Genomic DNA, 22,520 nt, shown 5'->3' on the forward strand with positions numbered 1-22,520 from the left:
GCTCGGCTCGCTGCGGCCCCCGTAAATACCCAGGGAAGTCAATGGCAGCTATTCATGCGAGTGGGGCCGTGCACAGCTGTTCACGCAGCCTGCTGCGCTCTGCTCATCCCCTCCAGGCACTACACAGATCTACACAGGGCACCGAGCACAACCTGCACCCTGGCAAAGGCAACCTCTGCCCTTCCCATCGCTCTTCAGYGTTTTAACATTGCCTATGGTGGAAAGGCCAGAAATCTCCATGTCCTTCAGCTGGGCCTAAGACAGATGTCGACTATGAACAAGGTCAAACTCAGAGTTTTAAGTACTGACAATTCTAGACAACAGCCCCCTCCGCATTATTCATCTTTTCAAACATGAAGCTGCCCCGTCCCCCATCTGCCACCCATGTCCTGGGCTCGCCAGGGCCTCCATTCTCATCCTCTCCAAGGCTGCCCTGCTGCAGCTGAAGAAACTCMCAGTGAAAGAGCAAGCAGCAGCCCAGGTCTGTAGCGAACAGAGGTCTGAGTGCGGCAGCAGAACCTGGCACAAAACAGAGGACAGTATCCGCAGCAAAATCCTTGCCTGGCAGGTTTTTCCTACCCTCAAACAAAGCTATGAGGTTTTACAATGTTAGAATAACCTAATTATAACAGAAGACATAAAACTTACACAGACATCACGCATCAGTCAGTTGGAGGCCAGGCAAGACAGAGAGACAGCGCGTGGCTGCAGCTGCTGAAAATGCTGGTTGGAGCCAAATCCCACATGGTTTTTAGCAGCTTCCCCCTCTAGGATAGTAGGGGAGAGGGTAGAACAGCACAGTTTGGAAGAAAATTTCACAAGCTCAAGGTACTTTGAAAAATGTGTCATTTTATTTGTACACTTAGAAAGTTGTACATAGAAACTTATAATACAGTCCTGTAAATTACTCATTGCTAGAAGAACTGCCAGGGAGAGGGGAAGGTATTTATTGATTGATCATCAAGAAGTTAGAGAAGAATAAACAAAAACACAGGAAAAAATTAAAAAAGTTATGGAACTCTCTCTCTTTTTTTTTTTTGTTTTCTTTTTAATCCCCAAGTACAAATTTTATAAATACAAAACAAATTCACAAATTACTTTGAATGCTAAATAAATATCTACTTAATAAACTCAGACTGAATACCTCCAGCCAGCACTGGTACAGTACTTAAAGGATATGCAGTTGTACTCATTCATGTGTAGTGTTGTAAAGACAGGCTCCGACAAGTTTTAAACACACACACAGTTTCTTCAACTGTGCTACAGCAGAAGATTTTATCYGAGTTGATAAAGCCCTCAATACCACAGCTCCTAGAAAATCTAGAGAATGAAACAAGGTCATTTGGTGCAGGAAAAAAAAACAGCGTATCACTGGAAGATATTTGGACACATGAATGTATTAAAAATGTACAAAACCTCTGTAAACCAGTACTGTATCCAGTACATCTATCAAAATTATTAGACACTGAATAAAACTGTAGCAAAGGTAATCTTTCCTACGTTCTCCTGAGTGCTTAATATTACATTGAGAATATAGTGCAGGCCACACTTCAAGGTGGTTAAACAGTTGTTATTGCTTTATACAGGTATGATGACTGCATGATTTAACGTTTCATTTTAACGAACATCCGAGGTTCCCTCCGAGCACCCTCGGGAAGGCAGAGGTTAGATGCGGGACTTCTTGGCGGGCGGAGCGGCGTGGTCCCCGGCGCCGGCCGCCACGGGCAGGCCCAGCTTCTGAGCCTGGATGTGGAAGAAAGCCTGCAGGCGCGTCCCGGCTTTGGCCTCGCTCGTGTTCCGAGGGTTGTACTCAAAGCAGTTGGAAAACATCAGCTCAATGTCTTCGATGAACTCCGCTGGGGGGGAAAAGGGAATGGATGAGCGCGCGGCCCAAGCGGCCCTCACCGCTCGCCCAGCTGCCCGCACACAGACACCCTTGGCTCGGTACCTATCCCAGCGAGCTGCCACGCAGACGTTCCTAGAGTCCTCGCGTCACGCACAGAGGACATGCACACCAAGCAACTGCAACTGATCCTTTCCTACATGCTCTGTCAAGGTGATCCACTGACACCGAGGCCTTGGCAAATTACCTGCAGTGCCCCCGCTGCTCGTTTCCTCTCTGTACATCACTCGTTCTGGTAGTACAAGAACTATGTTCAGCAAAGCCTACTTAATAAAAACCTAAGCATTCTTTCAAAAACACAATTACAGCTTCCTAATCCTCTGATACAGCTCTATTTCCAGACAGGAAAATATTTTAAAGTGATAAGAGAACAGGGCTCATCACCTCCTTCACTAAGGAATACTTACATGCTAATTTGTATTCACATTTRTTCACTTTTTCACGGATTATATTTAAGGCAATAGGTTTCTTGATGATATCATAGTAGTCTGGTACCTTTAAAAAGTTTAAAGAAAAACAAATGGAAGATTAAATTTCAACTTACATAAAGTAAATCAAACATTAGAAAAAAAGTATTTTGTTTTTTAAATAAATAGAAAAGTCCCAAGTTTAAATCAAAACTATATACTGAATAGAGTGTCAGTTTTCAGGTATGGCTTTCCATTTTTTAAAATCACTGAAGCAGCAGACCACAAGGATTACCAGGAATTCAGTAAGCAAATCTAATTCTCAATACCCTTTGGACAACTGCAACAGAGAAAACCACACAGTTGAGCATTAAGGAATTCCAGCTGTTCACATCTGTCAAGAGCACAACTGGTTTCCAAGATTTTAAACCTTCTCATTTTTCTGCCGCCTACTACAATGGGAGAAGCTCCTTCACCATGAACAACAGTCTCCTCCACTCCGTGACCCTCCACCTCCTCGCACTCCTGCTCCCGGAGTCGTTCTGCCGAGGACAACGCGCTAGAGGGCGAGTACCAGAGCAGCAGCCATTCACACAGAGCAGTGTTTGCGGGACAGAAGGGCACACAGGAACTGGATGGCTTAACCCTTACAGGCACTGATCGTCTGGATGACAAATTTGGAATTCCAAGGAGGCAATTTCAAGCTTAAGGTACCTTCCTTTCACTCACAGAACAGCGAAAAAAAAAATGGTATCTTTTTCAAAGCACAAATGGATCCAAATGTGGCTTCCCTGCAAAAACCAAGTATTCACATGCTCTATCATTGATATTTTAAAACCAAAAATCTCAGTTGTGGCCTGTAACTTAACTACATCAAGAGCAATTTGCCAGTGAACCTACAGGAAGAATTAATAGAGACCTGGAATTAGGTCGATTATTTTTTTCACCCCTTTCACTTCTGGAGTGCCATTTACAGAAACACCAAAAAGAAAGCTGTTTTCTCTTTCCAGCTTGCTGGACACTCTGATCATTCTTTACATGGCCTTCAAGGCAGGGAGAAGTTTAGATCAAAACTTCCAGCCTGATGAAAAAAAATTTGGGGGGCTCAGATACCCAGATATCACAATAACCTGACAGGTGAGGGAAAAAAAAAAAGTCTCCTCTGGCACCACCAAGTGTTTGAGCAGAGAAGCAAGAGCTTCCCCAAATCCCACTGCTTAGCTGTACTCTCCTGCTTGGGTAATATTGCAAGCTACAAGTTTTACTGGCAGCAAACCGARTTCCCAAACGTTATCGTCCCCTGTGCAGTAATACAGGAGTCACCTGGATTTTGGAAACCAGCTTCATGAAAGGCCAGCTGTCATCATGTCGTACCAGCTCCACCACCAGCTGCTCAAAAGCCGAGAGCTCGTGAACCCCACCCTGACGTCCGGAACTTCTCCTGCTCAACGAGGTTTGAGGAGATGACTCTGAAATAAACAGGTGAAAAACAAGCAAACCAACGAGGCACACTGAGTAAAAYCAGAAAAAAAGAAAGTGAAACAACATTATTCTGCACTCAAAGAACCACCAAAAAAAGTATCTAGCACTGAATATAGAAAAGTGAGAAACTGCATCATCAATTAGATATCTCAGTTCCTGATCTGGAAATTTCTCCTTCCTTTAACCACATCACCTGGTATGGTGATAAGACACGCAGCTCTTATTCCTGTGTGTGGCTGCCCCATCCTGCTCGCAGCAATCAGAGACAGATTCCAAAAATGGCCATGCTACAGTAAGAAAGAAGTTGTCCAAGTTTCAGCCTTAACATTACAGAAAGTTAAAAGATAAAATATTGTTCAGTCCTTGGAACTTTGTGTAGCAGGACACCATGTGCTGTTTTTCATTCTGTATTACTATTTTACTGTAATTGTTGAAGTGTCTTACAGAGCAGTTGGTTATTCTAATGATCATAATAAATGTAACAACTCCTGCGCCCAAGGAATATTGGAAATATTGGAATTGGAATATTGGAATATTTGGAAATTGGAATTATTAGTACCGCAGTACCTCCCAAAACAAAAAAGGAAGAGGGGAAAACAGCTTTGTTTTGTTTATCTTGCTGAAAATGGTAAAAACTCCTTCAACCAACATTTCTCACTGGTTCTGGCCTTTTCTACTCTACCATGACACCATTTTAGCACAGATTTGAGCGCTCTTTTTATCCCCGACAAACACGCCTCTAACCTGTGGATTGTCGTTTCCTGCCTCTTCTCTTGGGTTCGCTAACAGGAAGAGAAAGTTTTGAAGCAGAAACCGGATACTTCCTAACCCGTTCGCTGGAGTCTGGCGCCTCGACCACTCTAAAGCCAAGGGAACTGGAAGGCCCATCCTCGGCCGCGTTATCGCCGCTCTTCCTGCCCCTGCGGCGCCGGCGCGGGCTGAGCAGCTCCACGAACACGCCGGCCTGCAGGGCGCCCTGGCTCTGGCGCGTGGTTCGGCTGTGCAGCCTCAGCGTGGGCTTCGTGCCCGACGGCGGCGCCGACTTCACCTTCCTGAGGCCCCTTCTGGTGGCCCTGGGGGCGGGCGTGGGCTGCCGGGGGGTGCTCGGCTGGGCGCGCGCCGCGCACCGTGCCGGCCGCGGGCAGCTCCGGCTCGAGAAGGGGTTGTTGAGCTTCGCTGCTCTCATCTTCAGGGGAAGCTTCACGTGGGGTCTGCCTTGCTTCGACGGGCTGCAAAAAGGGGATAATTATGACGGTATTTATCCCAAAATTGCATTCCCCGCTTAGCTTTCAGTTTTCCGATTCAGCACGTGAAAATACAGCAACTGTTCACGGTTGGATCAGTCAGCAAGTGGCTTTAACTGCGATCCGGCTATCCCTTAAATACTGCACTCAAGTGTCTTAATTAACTACCATGAGCAGCAGATTCATTAAAGAGAAATTCTCAGGATGTAACTCGGGCAATGCAAGTTCACTACCTGGGCTACCATCTATGGGTTTCTTTGAATTGCCTCATTATTTTCCACAGCAACTGTCGTTACTAGGATTTGTTGACAGTATTATCAGTTACATAAATAAACTGCAGTTTTAAAACTTTTTAAATCTTTTTAGACGTGAAAGTCAGGCTTTAGCCTGGTTTTGTAACTGGCACTCAGGATTTTCATGCCATTACAACAGATGAGAAAACTCCCAGATACAAATTTTACTTCCCAAGGGGTTGCAAAGCTCCAGGCTAGTTCCAGCTACTGAATCCCAACTATCGGAGTAGATGATCTGGTTCCAGTCAGTTCCAATGACTGCACAGAAAACAAGAAGTCTCACACATCAGAATAGTTTCCTTCAGCATTTACAGTCCTTACATTTATATCAAATTCATTACTGAAATTGTCAAATTGGATTATTTAGTCTGTTTTTTAAGCAGCTACTGTGTTGTACAGCAAAGTGATGTAGCCTTAGACAGATCATCTTTTCCTTTCTACTGCTCAGTACGTTGTGTATCTGATGATCCAAAGTTCAAAGTAAGGCAGAAAAAAAAAAAGAAATTTCCAGATTTTCTTCAAAAAATCTTCTCTATGAGACTCTCTCCACTTCCCACCCAGGGATTTAAATTCTGAACAGCAGCTGCACAGAACCTAAACCTGATCCTGTCTCTCACCCATACATCCAACGCTGGAACTCTCACATTGGAAAATGAATCCAAGTCCAGCGGACCTCGCTCTGGCTCRTATTAAACCCAGCAGGAGGAGACAATTTCATAACAAGCACTTTTGCTTCCATCTCTTTCAGACTGAATTTTCTGAGATGTAGGTTGATGTGCAATTTTCCTAACACATACTAGCCAAACAATTCCAACACAAAACCATTTTAATGGCTCTCTACCTTATTTCCTCTTCCTCTTGAGATTCATCCTCCTCATCTTGCTCATCTTCATAGTCCTCCTCCTCACTTTGTCCCATCTCATCATAGTTGGCATCCTCTTCCCCCTCCTCTATCCGCTCAGCCGCCTCCTCGTCGCTTTCCAGGGAAGGTCTCTGTCTGGAGGAGAGGCGTCGGGAGCGCTGCTTCGGTCGGCACTCCGGACAAAACCAGTCTCCCTCAGGAACRGCCTGGTAACGGGAGGAGAAAGAAAGCATCAGTAAGAAGCCATTAGCTGCGAGCACTGCTCCCACTTTCTGCATGGAAAGGGCAGGATTTTCTTCCCTCGGATACCTTGAGCTTGGGCCTGATGCAGTAGGTGTGATAGCCGCGATCGCAGCCGTCACACAGCACCATGCTCTCCGCGTCGCCCTTCTTCCGACACACTTTGCAGCGCGCGTTGAGAATGGACTTGGACCAGATGACGCTCCGGTCCAGCGTGGAGAGATGAAGGAAGACTTGGGACAAACTGGTAGAAGAAAGGAGCGACTCTCTCCAGCGATCTAGAACTGTTTTATAGGATCGTCCACCATCACTGGCATCTTCCGTTAGAGAAGGGAAAAGCAGGATCAAACTTGTGGTTCAAACATCCAGGTTACTCTAGACTAAGAGGCAACGCTTTGCATTTCCAACAGACATGYAGCAGTAAATTGGGATAATGTCCTAACCTTCATCTTAAGTTTTCAATACCTAATTCYTCCAGCACTTCCAGACCTGTAAACTGTTCCTTTCAGCACCAATTCAGCTTAACACTTCCACACACACAGGACATACAAGTAAGAAACAAGTCTCACTCAGACATCAACCTGCATGGAACCCTAACAGCTTGATTCAGTTAGGAATGTATAAATAAAAGACTTCTTTAAGATCATCCCCACTCTCCTGGTTTACTTTGCTTTGTATAGAGACATCAAAATCACCCCAAAATTACAGTTAAAGAAACTACTGGGCAGTAAACAGAATTTGTTGGTCACCAAGAGCTTACAGGGCTGCTTCCACCTTCCCTTACTCCTGCCCCGTGTCAGCATCTGCCAGGCAGCTTTTCCCACCCCAACATCTTTATCCCTATCCCGTGCTCTGCCTTCACAGAACAGGACRGAGCTGCTGGCACTTACAGAAGTAAATGGGCTGTTTGAGCACATRTAGAAATGAGAAGCCATAAATTACACCCTGCGTCAGTGCTGCTGAGCAGAAAGCAAACTCCAGTCTAAATGGTGAAACGTTTCTTGCGTTTTAAGGCAGGGAAGTTTAAGCAGTGGAAAAACAACACACAGCAGTACTTTTGGTTACAGAAGCACTCCCAGATCTGCCTTTTAAAAGCAGCATTTCGGCTATCAGTGCTGGTTATCCATGTGCTCAAGTGCCCAAGGCCACCCTGCCTGCTCCGCTTGTCACAGCGGGCACAGGGAAGACCCACAACCCAGCTAGCTGCCTAGGGCTTCTCCTCAGAAATAGGAAAATGTCTAATAACAAATCAAATGAAAGAACAAAAATGGGAATAACTGCTCTCCTAGCAAGGCTCTTCTTCCTTCTCATCTCCTCTCTGCCAGGATTTGCCTAATCCTGMATACATTTGCATTAGCAGCAAGCAGCACAGGAGCAGCAGATAAAGAGGCAGCACCGCTTGGCAAACACAGCTCAGCTGAACTGCAGATACAAACCTGCATTTCCACCACTTTATGCCTGGATTTCCTGTCTCAAATTCAGTTTCTTAAAGGATAATGAACAAGTTCCTTGACACACCTCTACAGCACAGCTTCCAATGCATTATCTAAAATTCAGTAACAAGTTAAAGTAGTTGCTTGCCCCACTGTCAGCGTGCTAGTAGTTTAGTACATAACTACTGCACTAGCTACACCTGCAGAGACAGATCAACACGCAGATCTTCCACAGATTTCTACAACCCAGTTCACCTTAAGTGCATATATGGATTGGCACRTGCTTCTTTTGCTGAAAATGGCAGCTTGAGTGTTACCAGCTCATCTTTTCAGCGCTTGTTTTTAACCTGGATCAGTTCTCCAATATAGATCAGCACACAACATGACAAGGATTTGCACTGGCACAATTGCAGTCGCTATAAAGATGCAAAGATGACTGACCACWGCCTGCTCCAGCGCATCCTGCTGCTGCAAGAAACACTTGCCAAACGACACTCAGCCTCGGTTCCCCATTTGTAACACCAAAATAACACTTCTTTTCTTCCATCCATCATTTTTTTCCATTTATTATGTTAACTCYGAGGGAGAAATGGCCTCTTCCTTTGTGTGTGGGCAGCTCTGCAGTGCTCAGTGGCATACCCCTCTCCCAGCTAAGCCCTCCACAGCCTTGCTAAAATGCAAATGCAGATTTTTTGACAGATCTRCACACTCATTTATCAACTGCTGCTTGAGTTCAGGGAATGGCTTTTGGCTTTAGTATTTCTAGAAAACAATACGCAGCTGTATAAGGCTGAGAAGTTTCAAAAAACAGGGGCATTAAAAGAGTAGTTTATAAATATCCAGATTTCTGCCCCAAAATAAATAAATAAATACTAAAACCACACATACACACAGAAAACCAGCTCTTTACATCACGTTTTAAAAAGCTTTTTCTTTTACCTTTAAGCTGTATTTTATTTCAAATAAAGTTTAAACTGTTGGTTTCAAGGCTGCAATTCCTTCAATGTAATCAACTAGCTAGAGAATTACTGAGGTGAAGAAAAATAATAAAAGAAAAAGGATATTAAATATTCAATGCTTTCTAAGTCTTAGCAATATAAGCAAACAGTTAAAAATTACCATCTTTCTGACTAGTCTGGTCTTCCTCTCTCTTCCTCTTTTTATCCCCCCTTTGCTTCCTTCTATTATCTTCTGCATTACCTGACATTAAAATCATAAAGTTATTTCAAAAACCTTTTTGAAGCGTGGTGGATTTCTTTTTTAAAATACTAGTTTGAATAATAYTTGTTTAGTCTAAAAACAAACCGAGAGCAGAGGTTCCCAACCCGGGAAGAGTGGAGGAAAACGTGCACGGAGCAGGTGTGTGGGGTGGGTTCCCCTGGAGCCCCTCCACAAGCYGCAGAGCTGCCCTGGGCAGCGCTGCCTCCCTCACCCTCGCATCCACCTCCAGCACAAGGGGCTGCAGAAGCAGCTTCCTCACTGCAGATCCTWGGTGCTTCCCTCCTTCCTGACTGCCCTCGGCTGGCAGCTTCCTCACTGCAGATCCYYGGTGCTTCCCTCCTTCCTGACTGCCCTCGGCTGGCAGCTTCCTCACTGCAGATCCYYGGTGCTTCCCTCCTTCCTGACTGCCCTCGGCTGGCAGCTTCCTCACTGCAGATCCYYGGTGCTTCCCTCCTTCCTGACTGCCCTCGGCTGGCAGCTTCCCTGCTCAGCRGCGTCACGGGCCTCCTAACACCTCGAAGGTGCCGCCGCTGCGGGAGCACAGGCCACCAGGACCAAGAGAACTGGCCTGTCTGTGCCTATTCCTGCTTTTGTGCAGGAATGTTCTGGATGGAATCATCCTTCCAAGAGCCATGCTAAACCCTACATGCTCCACATACACTGAAGCACTTTTTAAAGCTAGCAGGGTACTGTGTTTTAAAGCCACGGTGCCTGGGTACCCCCCTTTCTCTGCACAGCAAGCACACACACGAAACGTTAGTCAGAAAGACATCCCCCTTCCACCTCTGCTCCCACAGCTCCGCAGGGCGTGATGAGCAAGGGGAGCACCAGGAGTGCACACGAGCTGGTCGTGCCTAAACTCACAAGTGCAAGAGGCCTCGGGGTATTTCAGAGCGACAAGCACAAACTGAACAATAACCAACCCTGGAAGTAGAAAAACAGAAATAGGAAAAACCTAGAAAGAGAAGAATGGAACAAAAGACAAACAAGAAGTAGTGAGAAAGCTGTAGTTTCTTCTGCAAAGAGTGCATTGCACAAGCTAAAAGCAAAGTAAAAGTTTCCAAATTATCAGTCACAAAGGTGTCTCYGAGTGGGAATCCAGCCTTTTCTATGGAAGTCTATATTACATGTGATTAAACATAAAGACATGCTTATGCACTGGTGCAAAAAGAAATATTTTTGCTGCCTCATAGGACACCTAGGTGAGCAAGGCACTACATTTTTTACCTCAATTTCTGCATCTACATAACAGGAATGATGGGACATACTTTTCCACCATAAAAACTTGTGTTTTCCCCTTCAAACATACTTGTATTTGAGAAGCAAAAACACTTCGGAGCTTGCATAGCTACTTAAAAAAATAAATAAAATAAAATAAAGGAGGCTTCACTGTTTCAAAAGGAAAACAGGAAAACATGCACTGTAATGTGCAGGCCCATTTTCTTATTCTCTCATAATGGTATTTTGGCCTAGACTGAAACAAATAATAACAACAATAAAAAGGGCACAACAAGCCTTCACAGCTACTGTGCAATGAGAGGATTTCTAATACATCGTTCATAATTAAGAAATGCTCCCAGTTCAAGTCCTGTGCTGTTAAATCTGCATCGCCCAACACGAGGCGCCCAGCGCTGCTCCCGAGGCCTCTCCGCCTCTCCTGCGTGGCCCCTTAGTGATTCCTTGCTCTTCCACCCGGGCGTTTCGCAGGCCGAACCCTTCCCAGGATCATGGGAGGCTGCAGGCAGCCCCAGGGAGCAGGGAGCAGCAGCTGGTCTGGTCATTAACCTGTTTATTGACCGCCTGGGTCGCTTTGTCTGCTCTGCACCCTGGAGGCCGCGGGGGTAAAGGCTGCAAGCGCAGAGACTTTCCCTGGGCTTTTTCCTTAACACTTGAAGCTGCAAACAGTGAACACTGCAAATTGCTTCACGTGTGGCTCCACTATAGCATGGGAAGAGAGTATGTGGTGAAAGCAGAAAGAAAATAAAAAAGAACAAAGCAAAAATCATAGCGAAAGCAGTGACAGAAATAACAAGGAAAAGGGTTTTATGCTGGTTTAAAAAAAAAAAAATACAAGGGACTAATCTTAGCAAAAATAATCCCCTGTACTACAGACAAAGCAGAACTCACAGCACTTTCTTGATGGTTAATGTTTTTACCTAAATGGTAATTAAATCCACTTTAAAAGCTGGGTTTGGCAGGTTCAATTAATATTAAAGATATGTAGGCATTTTGTCTACGGGAAAATTCTCCTAAGCGGTATAGGCCGATATAAAGACAAATATCTGTTACATACTTCTTTAATATATTAAAACAAACAAAGAAAAAAACAACCAAATAAACAAACAAACAAAAAAAACCCCAAACCCCCAAACAAAACAAAAACACCCCACCCAAAACCACCACCAAAGGGTTACATACTACATACTACAAGCCAATTTCTACCCTCACAGCATTCTTGGTCACTTCCTAGATAGGTTGATCAAAGAAGGTATCTCTGAACAAGCAGTCCCTCATAATGCTCCCCTTTAAAGATGTTCAGTAATGGCATTAACACCTTTTTAAGCAAGGTGGGAATGTCTTTGCCTATTACACACATGCAAGTTGCAAACAAGGACACAGAACTTGCTTTAGCAACATCCAAGGACAGGGTTTCCCATAGGGCGCAAGAGYTGAAGATCAGAATTCCCAAGTTCTGCACTGTTTTTTTCCGAGCGCATTTGAAAGAGTGAAGGGTGACATCCAGGAAGGGCTGCATCCAGAATTGCTGCTTGGCCTCTGAAGTGCCTGAAATTCCTGTGTGCCTCTTGAATACCCTGAGGTGTCTCCTTGACACCCTGCAGTTGGCTCTTTTGGTCATGGCCAAAAGTTCTCAAGTGGGAATACCTTCATAGAGCTGACTAACAGTTTTATTTTGTTTTACAAATTTTCAATAAATATGTGTCTTTTAAAGTCTTCTTTAATAAATAGTCACCCAAAAGATTTTCCCCTCGAAGAGCACCCTCTTTAAGGACGCTTTTTGCTTCTAGCGCTTTTGCCTTTCACTTGGGACGGACAATCTAGAGCTAAGAGCCTACCAGTGCAACCAGTGTATTTTGCTTCTTCCTCCCACTAAGGAGGGTCGGTGGCAGCCTGGCAGCCACCAGCAAGATGGGGTTGATGCTGCTGCCAAAACCCCTTTCTCGGGGGCAGACGTGGGGAACGCACTGGTAGCTGCACAWGCAGGGCACATTGGAGAAGCACGGGATGCACTGCCCATTTCCTGCCCTGTGGACATGCTGTAAACACAGTCGTGGCAGGCTACCAAATAGGCTGTGACACTCCTGCCTGTGTCCTTGGCGAGGAGATGAAGGCAGCCCTGTCGCAGAGGCACAAAGCTCAGCTCCTGTTGAGYGTCGCGCCAGGAACGCAGCAGGAACCGAGCGGCGACGCTCGTCCTTGCGGGGAGAAGCCGCCCACGCACCCAATCCAAGATGAAACCCCAGGTTTAACCGCGAAGGAGGCTGGTGGGGAGCGCAGAGCTGAGGCACCGCGGCAGAACGACGTTGGAATCCGGCCCCGGCAGAGGCTGGCGCTGCCGGGACACGCCGGAGGATTCGGAGGGCCACACTTGCTACAGCCCAACTACGACCATGCTCTTTATCCCCCTGCAATCCTTTATTTCCACCTTTTACTGTGGAACACCTGTGAATCTTAAAATATGTGATATAAATCTTTACTGACTGTGACTATAATCTGTTATTGCTGAGCACTAGAATCCAGACAAACCAGCCCTGTACTAGTTTCACAGAAACAAACAAAAAAAAACAATGTAAAGCTTACATTTTTACAACCTAAAGACATGTCAAAGGAATTCATGGGTTAGTTTCCCATTATGGATTTGTAATCTATCTTTTTTTCTTTTTCACAATTTCACATAGAAATAGGTTTTTCTTTTTCCTCAAATGCAACACTCTAAAACATCCAGTCTTCAAGAAAGAAGCAAAAATTAAAGAGTGAAAAAAAAGAAAAACAAAGAAATCTTAAAGCCAACTAGAAACACACTGTGTTTCAATGCTGGGAGCTTACCAAGGGGTGCTTTGAGAAACCTGCGCTCGATTCCTTGCTCTATCTGAAGCAGTGCAGATGCCAAGCAGTGGACCACATTATTAACGGCCTGAGGAGTACTGGTACTTGTGGATGCAGCACTTGGAGCTTCAGTTTTTATTCCAACAAGTCTAAAATAAACAAGTAGTAAATATGATTTCTGCTGTGATGAATTCAACATAAAGGTATTTGCACAGATCCACACATAGGTGCAGGGGATTTATAGGAGTTGGTTTGGTTGTTTCTGTTCCGTTTTCACACTTAAAAGCTGTTCATTTTATTTTACAGTCACTCCCCCTTAAGAGAGCCTGCAATCAAACACAAAAACACTGTGCACTGTGCATCACACTAGCCAAACTCCAAGGTCTTAATGAGATGTCACTTGCTCTGAGGTGGATAAAAAGCCCAGCAGCCAAAGGAATCCACCACATAGCTGCAGAAGCCAATAGTCTCTGTTTTAATAGGCCTGACTTTAAAACTAGAGTTGAAACTTTGATGAAGTCAGTACCATGGAGACAGAGGAAGCAGCCCGCTTCTGCAGTGGGACTGGGTGCCCGAGGTGACAAATTTTAGCTTCTTAGTACATGAAAACAGCAGAATATTTCTATGTTGGGTCTTTCAGGACACAAATTTCCATAAATCCTGCCACTAATACAGGAAGAGATGCACCTACCCCTTTGGCACACAACTAGAGAATTCATAATCCTACGTCGAATACCAATTCAGCCAAATGAAAAAGAAGTGGAAACACCTTGAAGTTTGAATTCCCACAAAATTCAGGATTCAAGAGGCTGTCACAAAAAGGCTCTCACTTTCCTAAGATAAAAATCCTACTGGCTTATCCATAARATAAAAATAGCACTAGGAGGAAACCTCACAGAACACATAAGCAACACAATACATTAGTACAATTCTTTTTAACTGATCTTTTTTTCTGCAATGTTTCTTATTTGTTTTAAAAAATCTGTCAATRTAATGTATTAATTCTTTTAATTTCTTCTGAAAAGCATGCACCTCAGAGAATGAAATATTTCAAAATTTTCTTAGTAAATACCTAAAGCCTACCCTTTGAGCAAACACTGATTTAGTGCAAGTCCTGCATCTCTCTCACAAGTTAGGTTAAACCCACACACGCTGACACCCCATTTTTATGGCAGTGTCATCCTATAGTGCCAAAGGGTCTAGGTCAGACCACAGTCTTGCACTGATGGCTCTTACTGGGGTTCACGAAATGGCACACTGTTCAGCTCGCCACATAATTATTTTTGCCAGTTTTCCTTCCAACAGTCACGCTCTTGCTAGAGAGTGTTTATTCCAGAAAGTAGAACATAATTGCCAGAATAAATTTTCTCTGCGTTTTAAATGACTTTAAAGTGAATTCCTTATTTAATAGAGAATGCTTATTTTGAGCAGTGTAACACCTGAATGATAGAAGTTGTCAAAATTTTGTGCTGCTGTCTTGGTGTTATTTGGTAACAGAATGGTGTAATTTGCAAAACATAAAACAGTTGAAGTTTTGAATTGTAAAATGTGAAAATTTTTGAAGTTACATGTTCATCAATATGGATGCATAGAAATTGAGGGTGAAGATAATTTGATGGTAAAGGTAGAGTACTGTTAAAAGCTAACACAGAGACTTTACTTAAATCATAGTTCTTACCTGTCTTTCACAATAAATTTATCTTGATCATCAGTTTCCATTTCATCAGATTCTTCATTCACAGTTTTAATTATACCATTTTCCTTGTTTTCATCATTGAGAAACTCATACCGCCCATGTTCCAAGGCTGCTCTCCAAGACTGTCTGTCTGTAACCTGAAGCAAACACACAAATTGGAAGTTTCTAAAGAATGAAAGATCACAAACTTTTTTATTTTAAGTGGCAATTACAGTAGAGACTTGATTAAAATACTCGTTTGGCAAAGCCCACAGCAGGCAAGAGTTCTTATTTAAGCTACAGACWTGGAGGCACCACTTTGTTCCCAGGTACTTTACAACTCACAGATACCTTAATAGCCCCCAACGTTCCTTGGTAGATCCTGTCTTCAATGTCCAAAAGGAAGTCTCTAAGTCTCAATTCAAGCTGCTTTTCTGCAGATTTTTGAGGTCCATCGAGGGCATTCGGCATTCTTCCCCGTCCTGAAGGAGGTCTAATGTCACTTTGAGGTTTGTCTGCAATAATTCCAAATAACTTTTTGTTACTGGGTTTTGCTCCTTAAAATAGCTGGTGTGCAAGGAAGGGAAGTGATACAGGGCAGGAGAAACCAACTCCAGCTTTAACATCTGGAAATCTCTTCCAGGAATGAGAGCACTCAGCATCTCCATGTCAGCTAAGSTACCTAATCCAAGCAACAGGCTATACTTCTAGCAGAAGACCTACAAATTAGGAATTGTGCCTCCCAAATTGCAAGATGAGAAATTCCTGCTAATTTAAAAGCCATTATTTTTCATTAATTTCTAAGGTAGAGAGGCAACAACTTCTCTCTGCTACAAAAATAGGTGGTGGGAGACAAAAAGATAGCGTCTCATTTCTATCAGGTTGCCTGTTTTATGGGATTGCTCTTACTTTACAGAGGAAACAACTCAGTTCTCCCTTTTGCACGGGTCTGTATCACGGCACCATTAAAACACACACGTGCAGACTAAAGGTCAGAATTTAAAGGGATTGTATTTGCCCTTAAGTTGTTAAGTTCTGCACAGAGGTGCAGAATAAAGGTCAGAAAAACTAACTGCACAACTTAAGGGCAAATACAACCCCTTTAAAATACCTAACTGGGGGTAGGAAGGACAAGATGGCCCAGGTATGAATTAGACTGGCTGTACCTGCCAACTAACAAAACACTATGGAAAAGGAGGAGGAAGGGAGAGTTGGTGATGATGAGGTATCCCCCACCAAGCCTCTTCCCAAGACAACTGAAAATACAGGGAGAAGCTCAGAAGCCATAGGGAAGGGCTGGAAGGAGGCACAGACACTACACTGCACTTGGTAAAACCCGCACGTGTCTTTGTTCACAGGATTAAGGCAGGGACACACAGTGGTGGCTGCAAGTATGCAAAAACTTGGAGATATCAAAAAAAAAAAAAAAAAGAAAACCCTTAAAGCTGCTGTCAAAGTAGCACAGGGTGAATTTCTGTGACACTCTTAGCTGCAGAAACAATTCCCTGTGACTGACAGTAATTATGTAAATATTCTCAGAATGGGTATTAGCAAGCAGCCACGTCTGGGGCAGGGAAGTGCCCTTTTGGGTTTAAAAGCAGCTGCAGAAGTGAAATGGCAGCAACTGGCTTGCAAACAAATGATAGCGAAGAGAGATTTTWAAAAATGCTAGAGTAAATATTTAAAATTACATAATAGTGCATTTTTGTTTTATTTCCATTTTCTTGCGAGTGAGAAGAAGAAAGGCAGTGTGCAGAGCAGGGCAAAAAACATAATCACAGATTAGTTTCCAGCTGTCCTGCCTGTCATGTGAATAAAGGCAAGAAGGCGGCCCCGCAGAGCAAAGCTCTCCAGAGCAGAGCTGCACAAGGGCACGTTTCATTGCTGATCACGCAGGGAGGCACTGGCATTAAACTGCTGCATGTCATTTTCTTGCTATTAAAACAAAATTCTCAAGTCCAAAAATAACCCTGGGTCAACATTATTCTGTAATTTTAGCATAGAAAAGAAAATGTGTGTGGAAACACAATGGCTTCAGGGAGGAAAGCAACACACAAAATACAGGTAAAGAGAGCAGCTAGCAAAACTAGGGAACACCACCACTACAACTGCAAGGTAAGGAGCAGGAAAGGACACAGAAAATCTCACCAAAAGACAAAAACACACTCACAAGACCCCCAATTAAAGCTCAGCTACTGCCCCTGTGTTGTGCTAGTCTCCATCAAGGGAAACRGGAGCTAAATCTCTAAAATGCGATCAAAGAAATCTAAATATCTAAAATATATTTTAAGCCCTTCTAGGTTTACATTTTGAACCCAAGAAAACATTCTGCATATGCCTTGTCTTCCTGTAATGAACATCTGCCAAAAGTCACAAAATTCACTGCCCTGATGCCACGTAACCACCACCACAACTATACATTTTTTCCTTTTTTTCCTTTTCCCTCTCAAAGATAGTAGAGCAACTTTGCCATGTGYCACCTTTCCCTTGGTCAAAATACAGGTCTGGATATGAACACAAGAGCCACTGCTTCTCTTCATGATGTTTATGTCTCCAAAGGCATAATACTTTTCAGTGAGGTGAAGGAAATGAGGTGTCARATGATCAATACTGTGATTTATCTTTAACACATTTACCTTTAATCTTTATTCCCAGATTACATGTAATTAATCTTTGGCCAAAGCTCACGTCACTTCCTACATTTCTTTTTCTTGAAGCAAATTCCATTTTACTAAGCAGTGAGGAAGGACAGGAACTATTGCACTTTTTAATGCTATCAACACCATAAAACGTAGATACATGAGCAAAAAAAAAAAAAAAAAACAACTTCCCAAACCCTCAAAACATGTTTTTCAGAGCAAAACCACATATAATTCTTATTTCTTAGTAACTGACATTAAATGAGAATTACAGACTACTAGATTGTATTAGTTACAAATGCAGAAACAGAGAGAAATCAGGAACTTTACCTGGAATATGGAATTTTTCCACAGGAAAACAGCTTAGTTGTTCATATATTCTACTTTTCTCTTGTAAAAGAGTTTCTTTTAAGGCACTCTCCCTGTGTCCTCGGGAATTGAGAGCCTCGAGGAGCTGGTCCAGTTGTTCCCGAGAACTGTAAAAGCACCACCGGTTTGGTTTATATACTGGCCTTGGCACCTCTACAACAACACTGGTGTGTGAATCTTGGTCAATAGTGGAGGTAGATTCAGAGGATTTCAAAGACTCTCCAGTTTTACTGAATACCTGAGGTTCACTTGTGCAAGACTGTACATTACTCTGAAAGGAAGAGGTTCGAGGCAACAACATGTCTTCGGTGAGACCAGAAAAATCCTCTTCTATAAACAAGCCAGGAACGGAGGGGAAAATCCAGTAGCGTCGGTACAAGCGGTCACGGCCCAGAGGGGTGATGTTGGTGCAGGCTGTCGCRTTCTGGATCTTCTCCAGGAGATCCTTCTCTTTCCTCTGTTGCTCCTGTTTTAAAGCTGCTTCCTCTTCAGCGGTAAGAGGCTCGCTCTTTTCGGAAACGCTCTCCTCTTGCCTTGTAAATTCTTTATATCCATTTTGCCCTCTCCTTCCTAAAAGGTAAAGGAAGGACACTGATAGCAACGTGCTCAAAAATTTTGTATTTAATTAAAATATGGCAAGTAAAGGGCAGTTTTTCCTTCTCTCCCGCTATACTGTCAAGGAACATGAACCCATTCAAGGAACGAATATTAGCTTTATTAAAAAAAAATCAAGGGGTATTACACCCCTTCCCTTAATTAAAAAGGAGCCATCTTTATTGTACTTTAGTGTCCCAGTCTAAGTCTCACTTACTGTCATAATTTTAACATTGTRAAAAGAATATTTTAAGAACTTAAAAGTATGTTATAAAATAATCTTCCATCATGACAGTACAATTCTAGCAATTTCATTATTAAGTATAAAATACCTTTCGGACTTAGCTTTCCATACATAAAACACTCAAATCTCCCAAGACTCCAAGTAAAACCAGAATCCCTATATAAAACTTATATTGCAAACCTGGCTACATTATCCAATTTCTTTTTTCCATATACTTTTCCATGTTACTTCCTTTTCATCCCACTAAAGACATTCCAGTTCACATTTGAGTTTGCCAGTCTGGTTCCAAGAGTTACACAGAAAGAGTCTTCTAACTGGAATGTAAAACTGCAAAAGATGCTGCCAGCATCCACAGCTTTCAGTTTTCTAGCATCACCATCAGTTTCTCTGTTTGGAGCCAAGAGTGGGAAAGACTCGTCTACCTGASAGGCATAAAGTCTCAGACTTTCTTGGGAATTTGAGAAACTTGAAAGTATTTTCAGTGCTTCTTGAGGTCTTCATCATAAAACTGTAACGAAATCCAAACTGTGTAACTAAATCTAAAAACTAAAACCTAAATCTAAACTGTGTAACTGAAAGGCTCAGAGTTTCTATTACAGGTACAACTGCAATATAAAAGTCAGAAATCATCCACGGGCTTTCATTTGGCACAGACAYTACCACAAAGCTGTCAAGAGAGAAAGGAACAGATGAGCTGGCAATGCAAGTGATCAACTATTCATCCCTCATTAGTGATTTCTGTATCTAATTACAGATTGCAGGCTGTGTCATTGAGGGCACTGCAGCTTCTCCAGYGGCTCCCAACAAACTGATACTTGGGGATAAATCTGGTTTCCTTCTTAATGGAGTAGCATACATTCCTATGTAAAAAGCCACATCTAAACCCAACTACTCGGTGGGACATGGTTTTTTAAAACACTTTTCGCTTTTGCGACTTCCCAATTAAAAGAATCAAAATCATTTATAAATTTATAATTTATTAGACTTATGCAAGGTCAGCAAGCTACAGTATGAGCTAAATTATAAAACTTTGCCAGACAACTGCCTGTTTGAAAAACAAAGAGGAAACACACAGTAGGCATGGGAGACCAAAGGAACAGAAGTGTGGAAGCAYGAAGAGCTGAGAGCTACAAGGAGATCCAACCAGCTCTACACCCTCAATAACTCATCATGAGCCTTGCTTCCYTGCACATTTTCAGGGAAGATTAATACTTCACAAAAGCTTGCTACAGAAAACAGCAGCTTCCCAGGTATGTGCATACAAATCTGTGGTGCATTGGTTTACTTGTATGACATAGAGCATTACATTAAAGGATTACCTCTTCTGCCTTTTTTGTTTGGTCCCAACTCCTCTTCATCCTCTGTTACTGTGTCCATRTCTTGCTCTTTACGTTCAACTTCTTTGCTCTCTGTACTGGTATCAAGGTCCTCCCGTTCCTCCTCCCTGGTAGGACAAAATAAACAAAGGTGACCAACCCATCACTCTGGTCTTCACTATTTTATGCATATATTTAAAGAACATTCTTATAATCAGACCCCTATAAGAGGTATTTCAGTGTTATTCTACTAAACTGAATTACCTTTACTAAACCCAAAAATGCTTCCATGCCAAAACATACACTATTTTACAAAAGGATTATGATGCATTTATTCATCAACTAAATATAATTTAACAGCCTTAAGAACTACATTCATCCATTACAGGAAAACATTTTATTCATTTTTTTTCTCTATTATATTTTCAGAAACATAGCAAACATCTGTCTCTGGCCCATGCTCACCTCTTGCAAGCAGATTTATTTAACTAACTCCCTTCCTCAAGCAGGTAAAGATATAGTGTTGTATATACATTTTGATTTTTTTTTCTGGAATCATGTACAGCTGCATGTGCATGAATCTTATCACCTGAAACCATACAGTTTTATTAATAGAACAAAAAAAAAATCTTGCGTTATCACCTGGGMTATCACAGCACATTTTAAAAAATGCTGTGCTATTAATTTGATTTATAATATTGACCTCACATAATAGTTTATCTAGCTCAGACCAGTTTTTCAAATTAGAAAAACTAGAATGGACTACTAYAAAGATCTTCATAGATATGAAATCAAATACAATTACAAAGGTAATGCAAAAATACAAATTAAATTTTGGAAGTTTCTCTTGCCACTAAGTAAAGCTGTTACGCAGGCRTTAGCATGACACTAAAACTGATTTAAAAAATAAAATTGCTTTCACAAAACAATTCTAGAAAGAAGAAGAAAAAAAATCCACATTCAGAGCTATATACTTGACTATATAACAAAGTATATTTTTTATTTAAGTTTATGAAATCAAATAGGGAAGCTCTGCCACGTACACTTGAAGTGCCATTTAAAAAGCGGGCCCATAGTCTTATATACATCAGTAATACAATTTCTCATACCCAACAGGTACTTCTGCAGCAGGATTTCTTTGCTCCTCTTCCTTCAGCTTTTCTTGTTTCTCTTTCATTTTCAGTTCTTGTTCTTTTAACCTTTCTTCCTTCCTCTTACGTATCCTAATTGTAGGAAGGAAATAGAAAGTCAGTTGCCAGTCATCTCGTATCTACTCCAACTGCAATTCCTCCCCTTGGACTCCCCAGCACCACGTAAGAATAACAGTAATTTGGAGAAACATCATGCTTAGCATGAAGTTCTCCTCCTTTTTCCTCACGAAACCAACAGAGGATGCCCAAAAGGTTACCTTGCAGCCGCTGCTTCTCGCTCCTTGCGATGCTGTTCGGCCTTTAACTCTCTGAACTCCTGCTTCGCCTGCCGTAACACATCCACGGAGTCCTCAATGAAATCTCGAGTGGAGACGAGTGTCAGAAGCTTCCCACACAGGGCATGCAGGATCTTCATCTTTTCTCCTAAGAAAATCCACACMTGTGTTTATATTCCATTATACAACTGATAAATAATCCTTGCTGTTGCAYACTGCAAACTGAAGGCTTCTCAGTAAACAGGGAGATGTCAAATACATGCACAGTATTAGCCTGCATGTGCAAAAGGGCATTTCTTGAAAAGGCCGAAATACCTGCTTTGCTTAGAGACACCAACCTTTATTTTTATTTTCTTAACTCTTAGCACTCCAGGATGAGTTTGCTTAGTGTGATCCACTATTTAAGGGGTATTTAAGGTATTTAAGAACTGAAAGGCAATATTGCCTTCAAGCCTGGGATACAAGAGCAGYGCACATCTGCCTTTTCTCCACTTTCAAATAATTTAAGCAAACCAAATTTAAGCATAGAACAAAAAGCATGGTCTAACATTCAAAGTGCTGCTCCCCCAGAGAGCCATTCTGCAAGCCAGACTAATGCATTTTCACCTTGACTTGAGAAAGCTACCCAGAGGTAATGAGAGTCCCTCTCTCCGTGGTCTCTGATTTGGTGGGGCCTCCTGAGGACTGCCCCTCAGTGATCCCTTCCAAACTAACTCATTCTGTGACATAACCACCTCTGGTCTCTGATCACAAGTGATTCATTGATCTGAAACAACTGCACAACCCATCACTTGGAGAGCAGGCCTATCACCACTAATGCTTATTTGATTACCTGGCAACAAATCATACACTGAGGTACTTGAAAGCTTCTTCAAGAGGCCAGGATTACTTAATCTCAGCTCCATGCAAGCATCGTCAGTGGCATCAAACCCGCCTCGTTTCTGGTAACGGTATTTTGCATTAGCTGATGTTACATCAGCGCCTGACGCTAGAATGTGAAGTCTGAGAATCTCAGAAAGAGTGCAGCTATCAAGATCCAAGTTTTTCAAATTGCAGCCTACAGTTAAGAAGAATGAACAGTTATTTCACAAAGGCATCAAAAATATT

General features: G+C 42.6%; 1 protein-coding gene across 1 annotated transcript in view; it reads right to left on the bottom strand.

Annotated features, from left to right (window-relative positions):
• Window positions 1-840: 840 nt before the first annotated feature.
• The window catches only part of BAZ1A (bromodomain adjacent to zinc finger domain 1A), a 49,010-nt gene continuing 27,330 nt past the window's right edge, over window positions 841-22,520 (bottom strand). Inside the window, exons 13-27 of the mRNA XM_026051850.1 lie at window positions 22,246-22,470; window positions 21,396-21,561; window positions 21,097-21,210; window positions 19,991-20,115; window positions 17,795-18,403; window positions 15,177-15,340; window positions 14,829-14,983; window positions 13,151-13,299; window positions 8,984-9,064; window positions 6,501-6,748; window positions 6,171-6,397; window positions 4,537-5,021; window positions 3,634-3,779; window positions 2,311-2,398; window positions 841-1,856 (exon numbers count right to left, since the gene is read on the bottom strand). Coding sequence (XP_025907635.1) covers window positions 1,666-1,856; window positions 2,311-2,398; window positions 3,634-3,779; window positions 4,537-5,021; window positions 6,171-6,397; window positions 6,501-6,748; window positions 8,984-9,064; window positions 13,151-13,299; window positions 14,829-14,983; window positions 15,177-15,340; window positions 17,795-18,403; window positions 19,991-20,115; window positions 21,097-21,210; window positions 21,396-21,561; window positions 22,246-22,470 — 3,173 coding nt within the window. The 3' untranslated portion in view covers window positions 841-1,665. The remainder of the gene's footprint in view (window positions 1,857-2,310; window positions 2,399-3,633; window positions 3,780-4,536; window positions 5,022-6,170; window positions 6,398-6,500; window positions 6,749-8,983; window positions 9,065-13,150; window positions 13,300-14,828; window positions 14,984-15,176; window positions 15,341-17,794; window positions 18,404-19,990; window positions 20,116-21,096; window positions 21,211-21,395; window positions 21,562-22,245; window positions 22,471-22,520) is intronic.

This window comes from Nothoprocta perdicaria, unplaced genomic scaffold, assembly GCF_003342845.1.
Source record: "Nothoprocta perdicaria isolate Ctin4 unplaced genomic scaffold, notPer1 scaffold_8, whole genome shotgun sequence".
Lineage (NCBI taxonomy): Eukaryota > Metazoa > Chordata > Aves > Tinamiformes > Tinamidae > Nothoprocta > Nothoprocta perdicaria.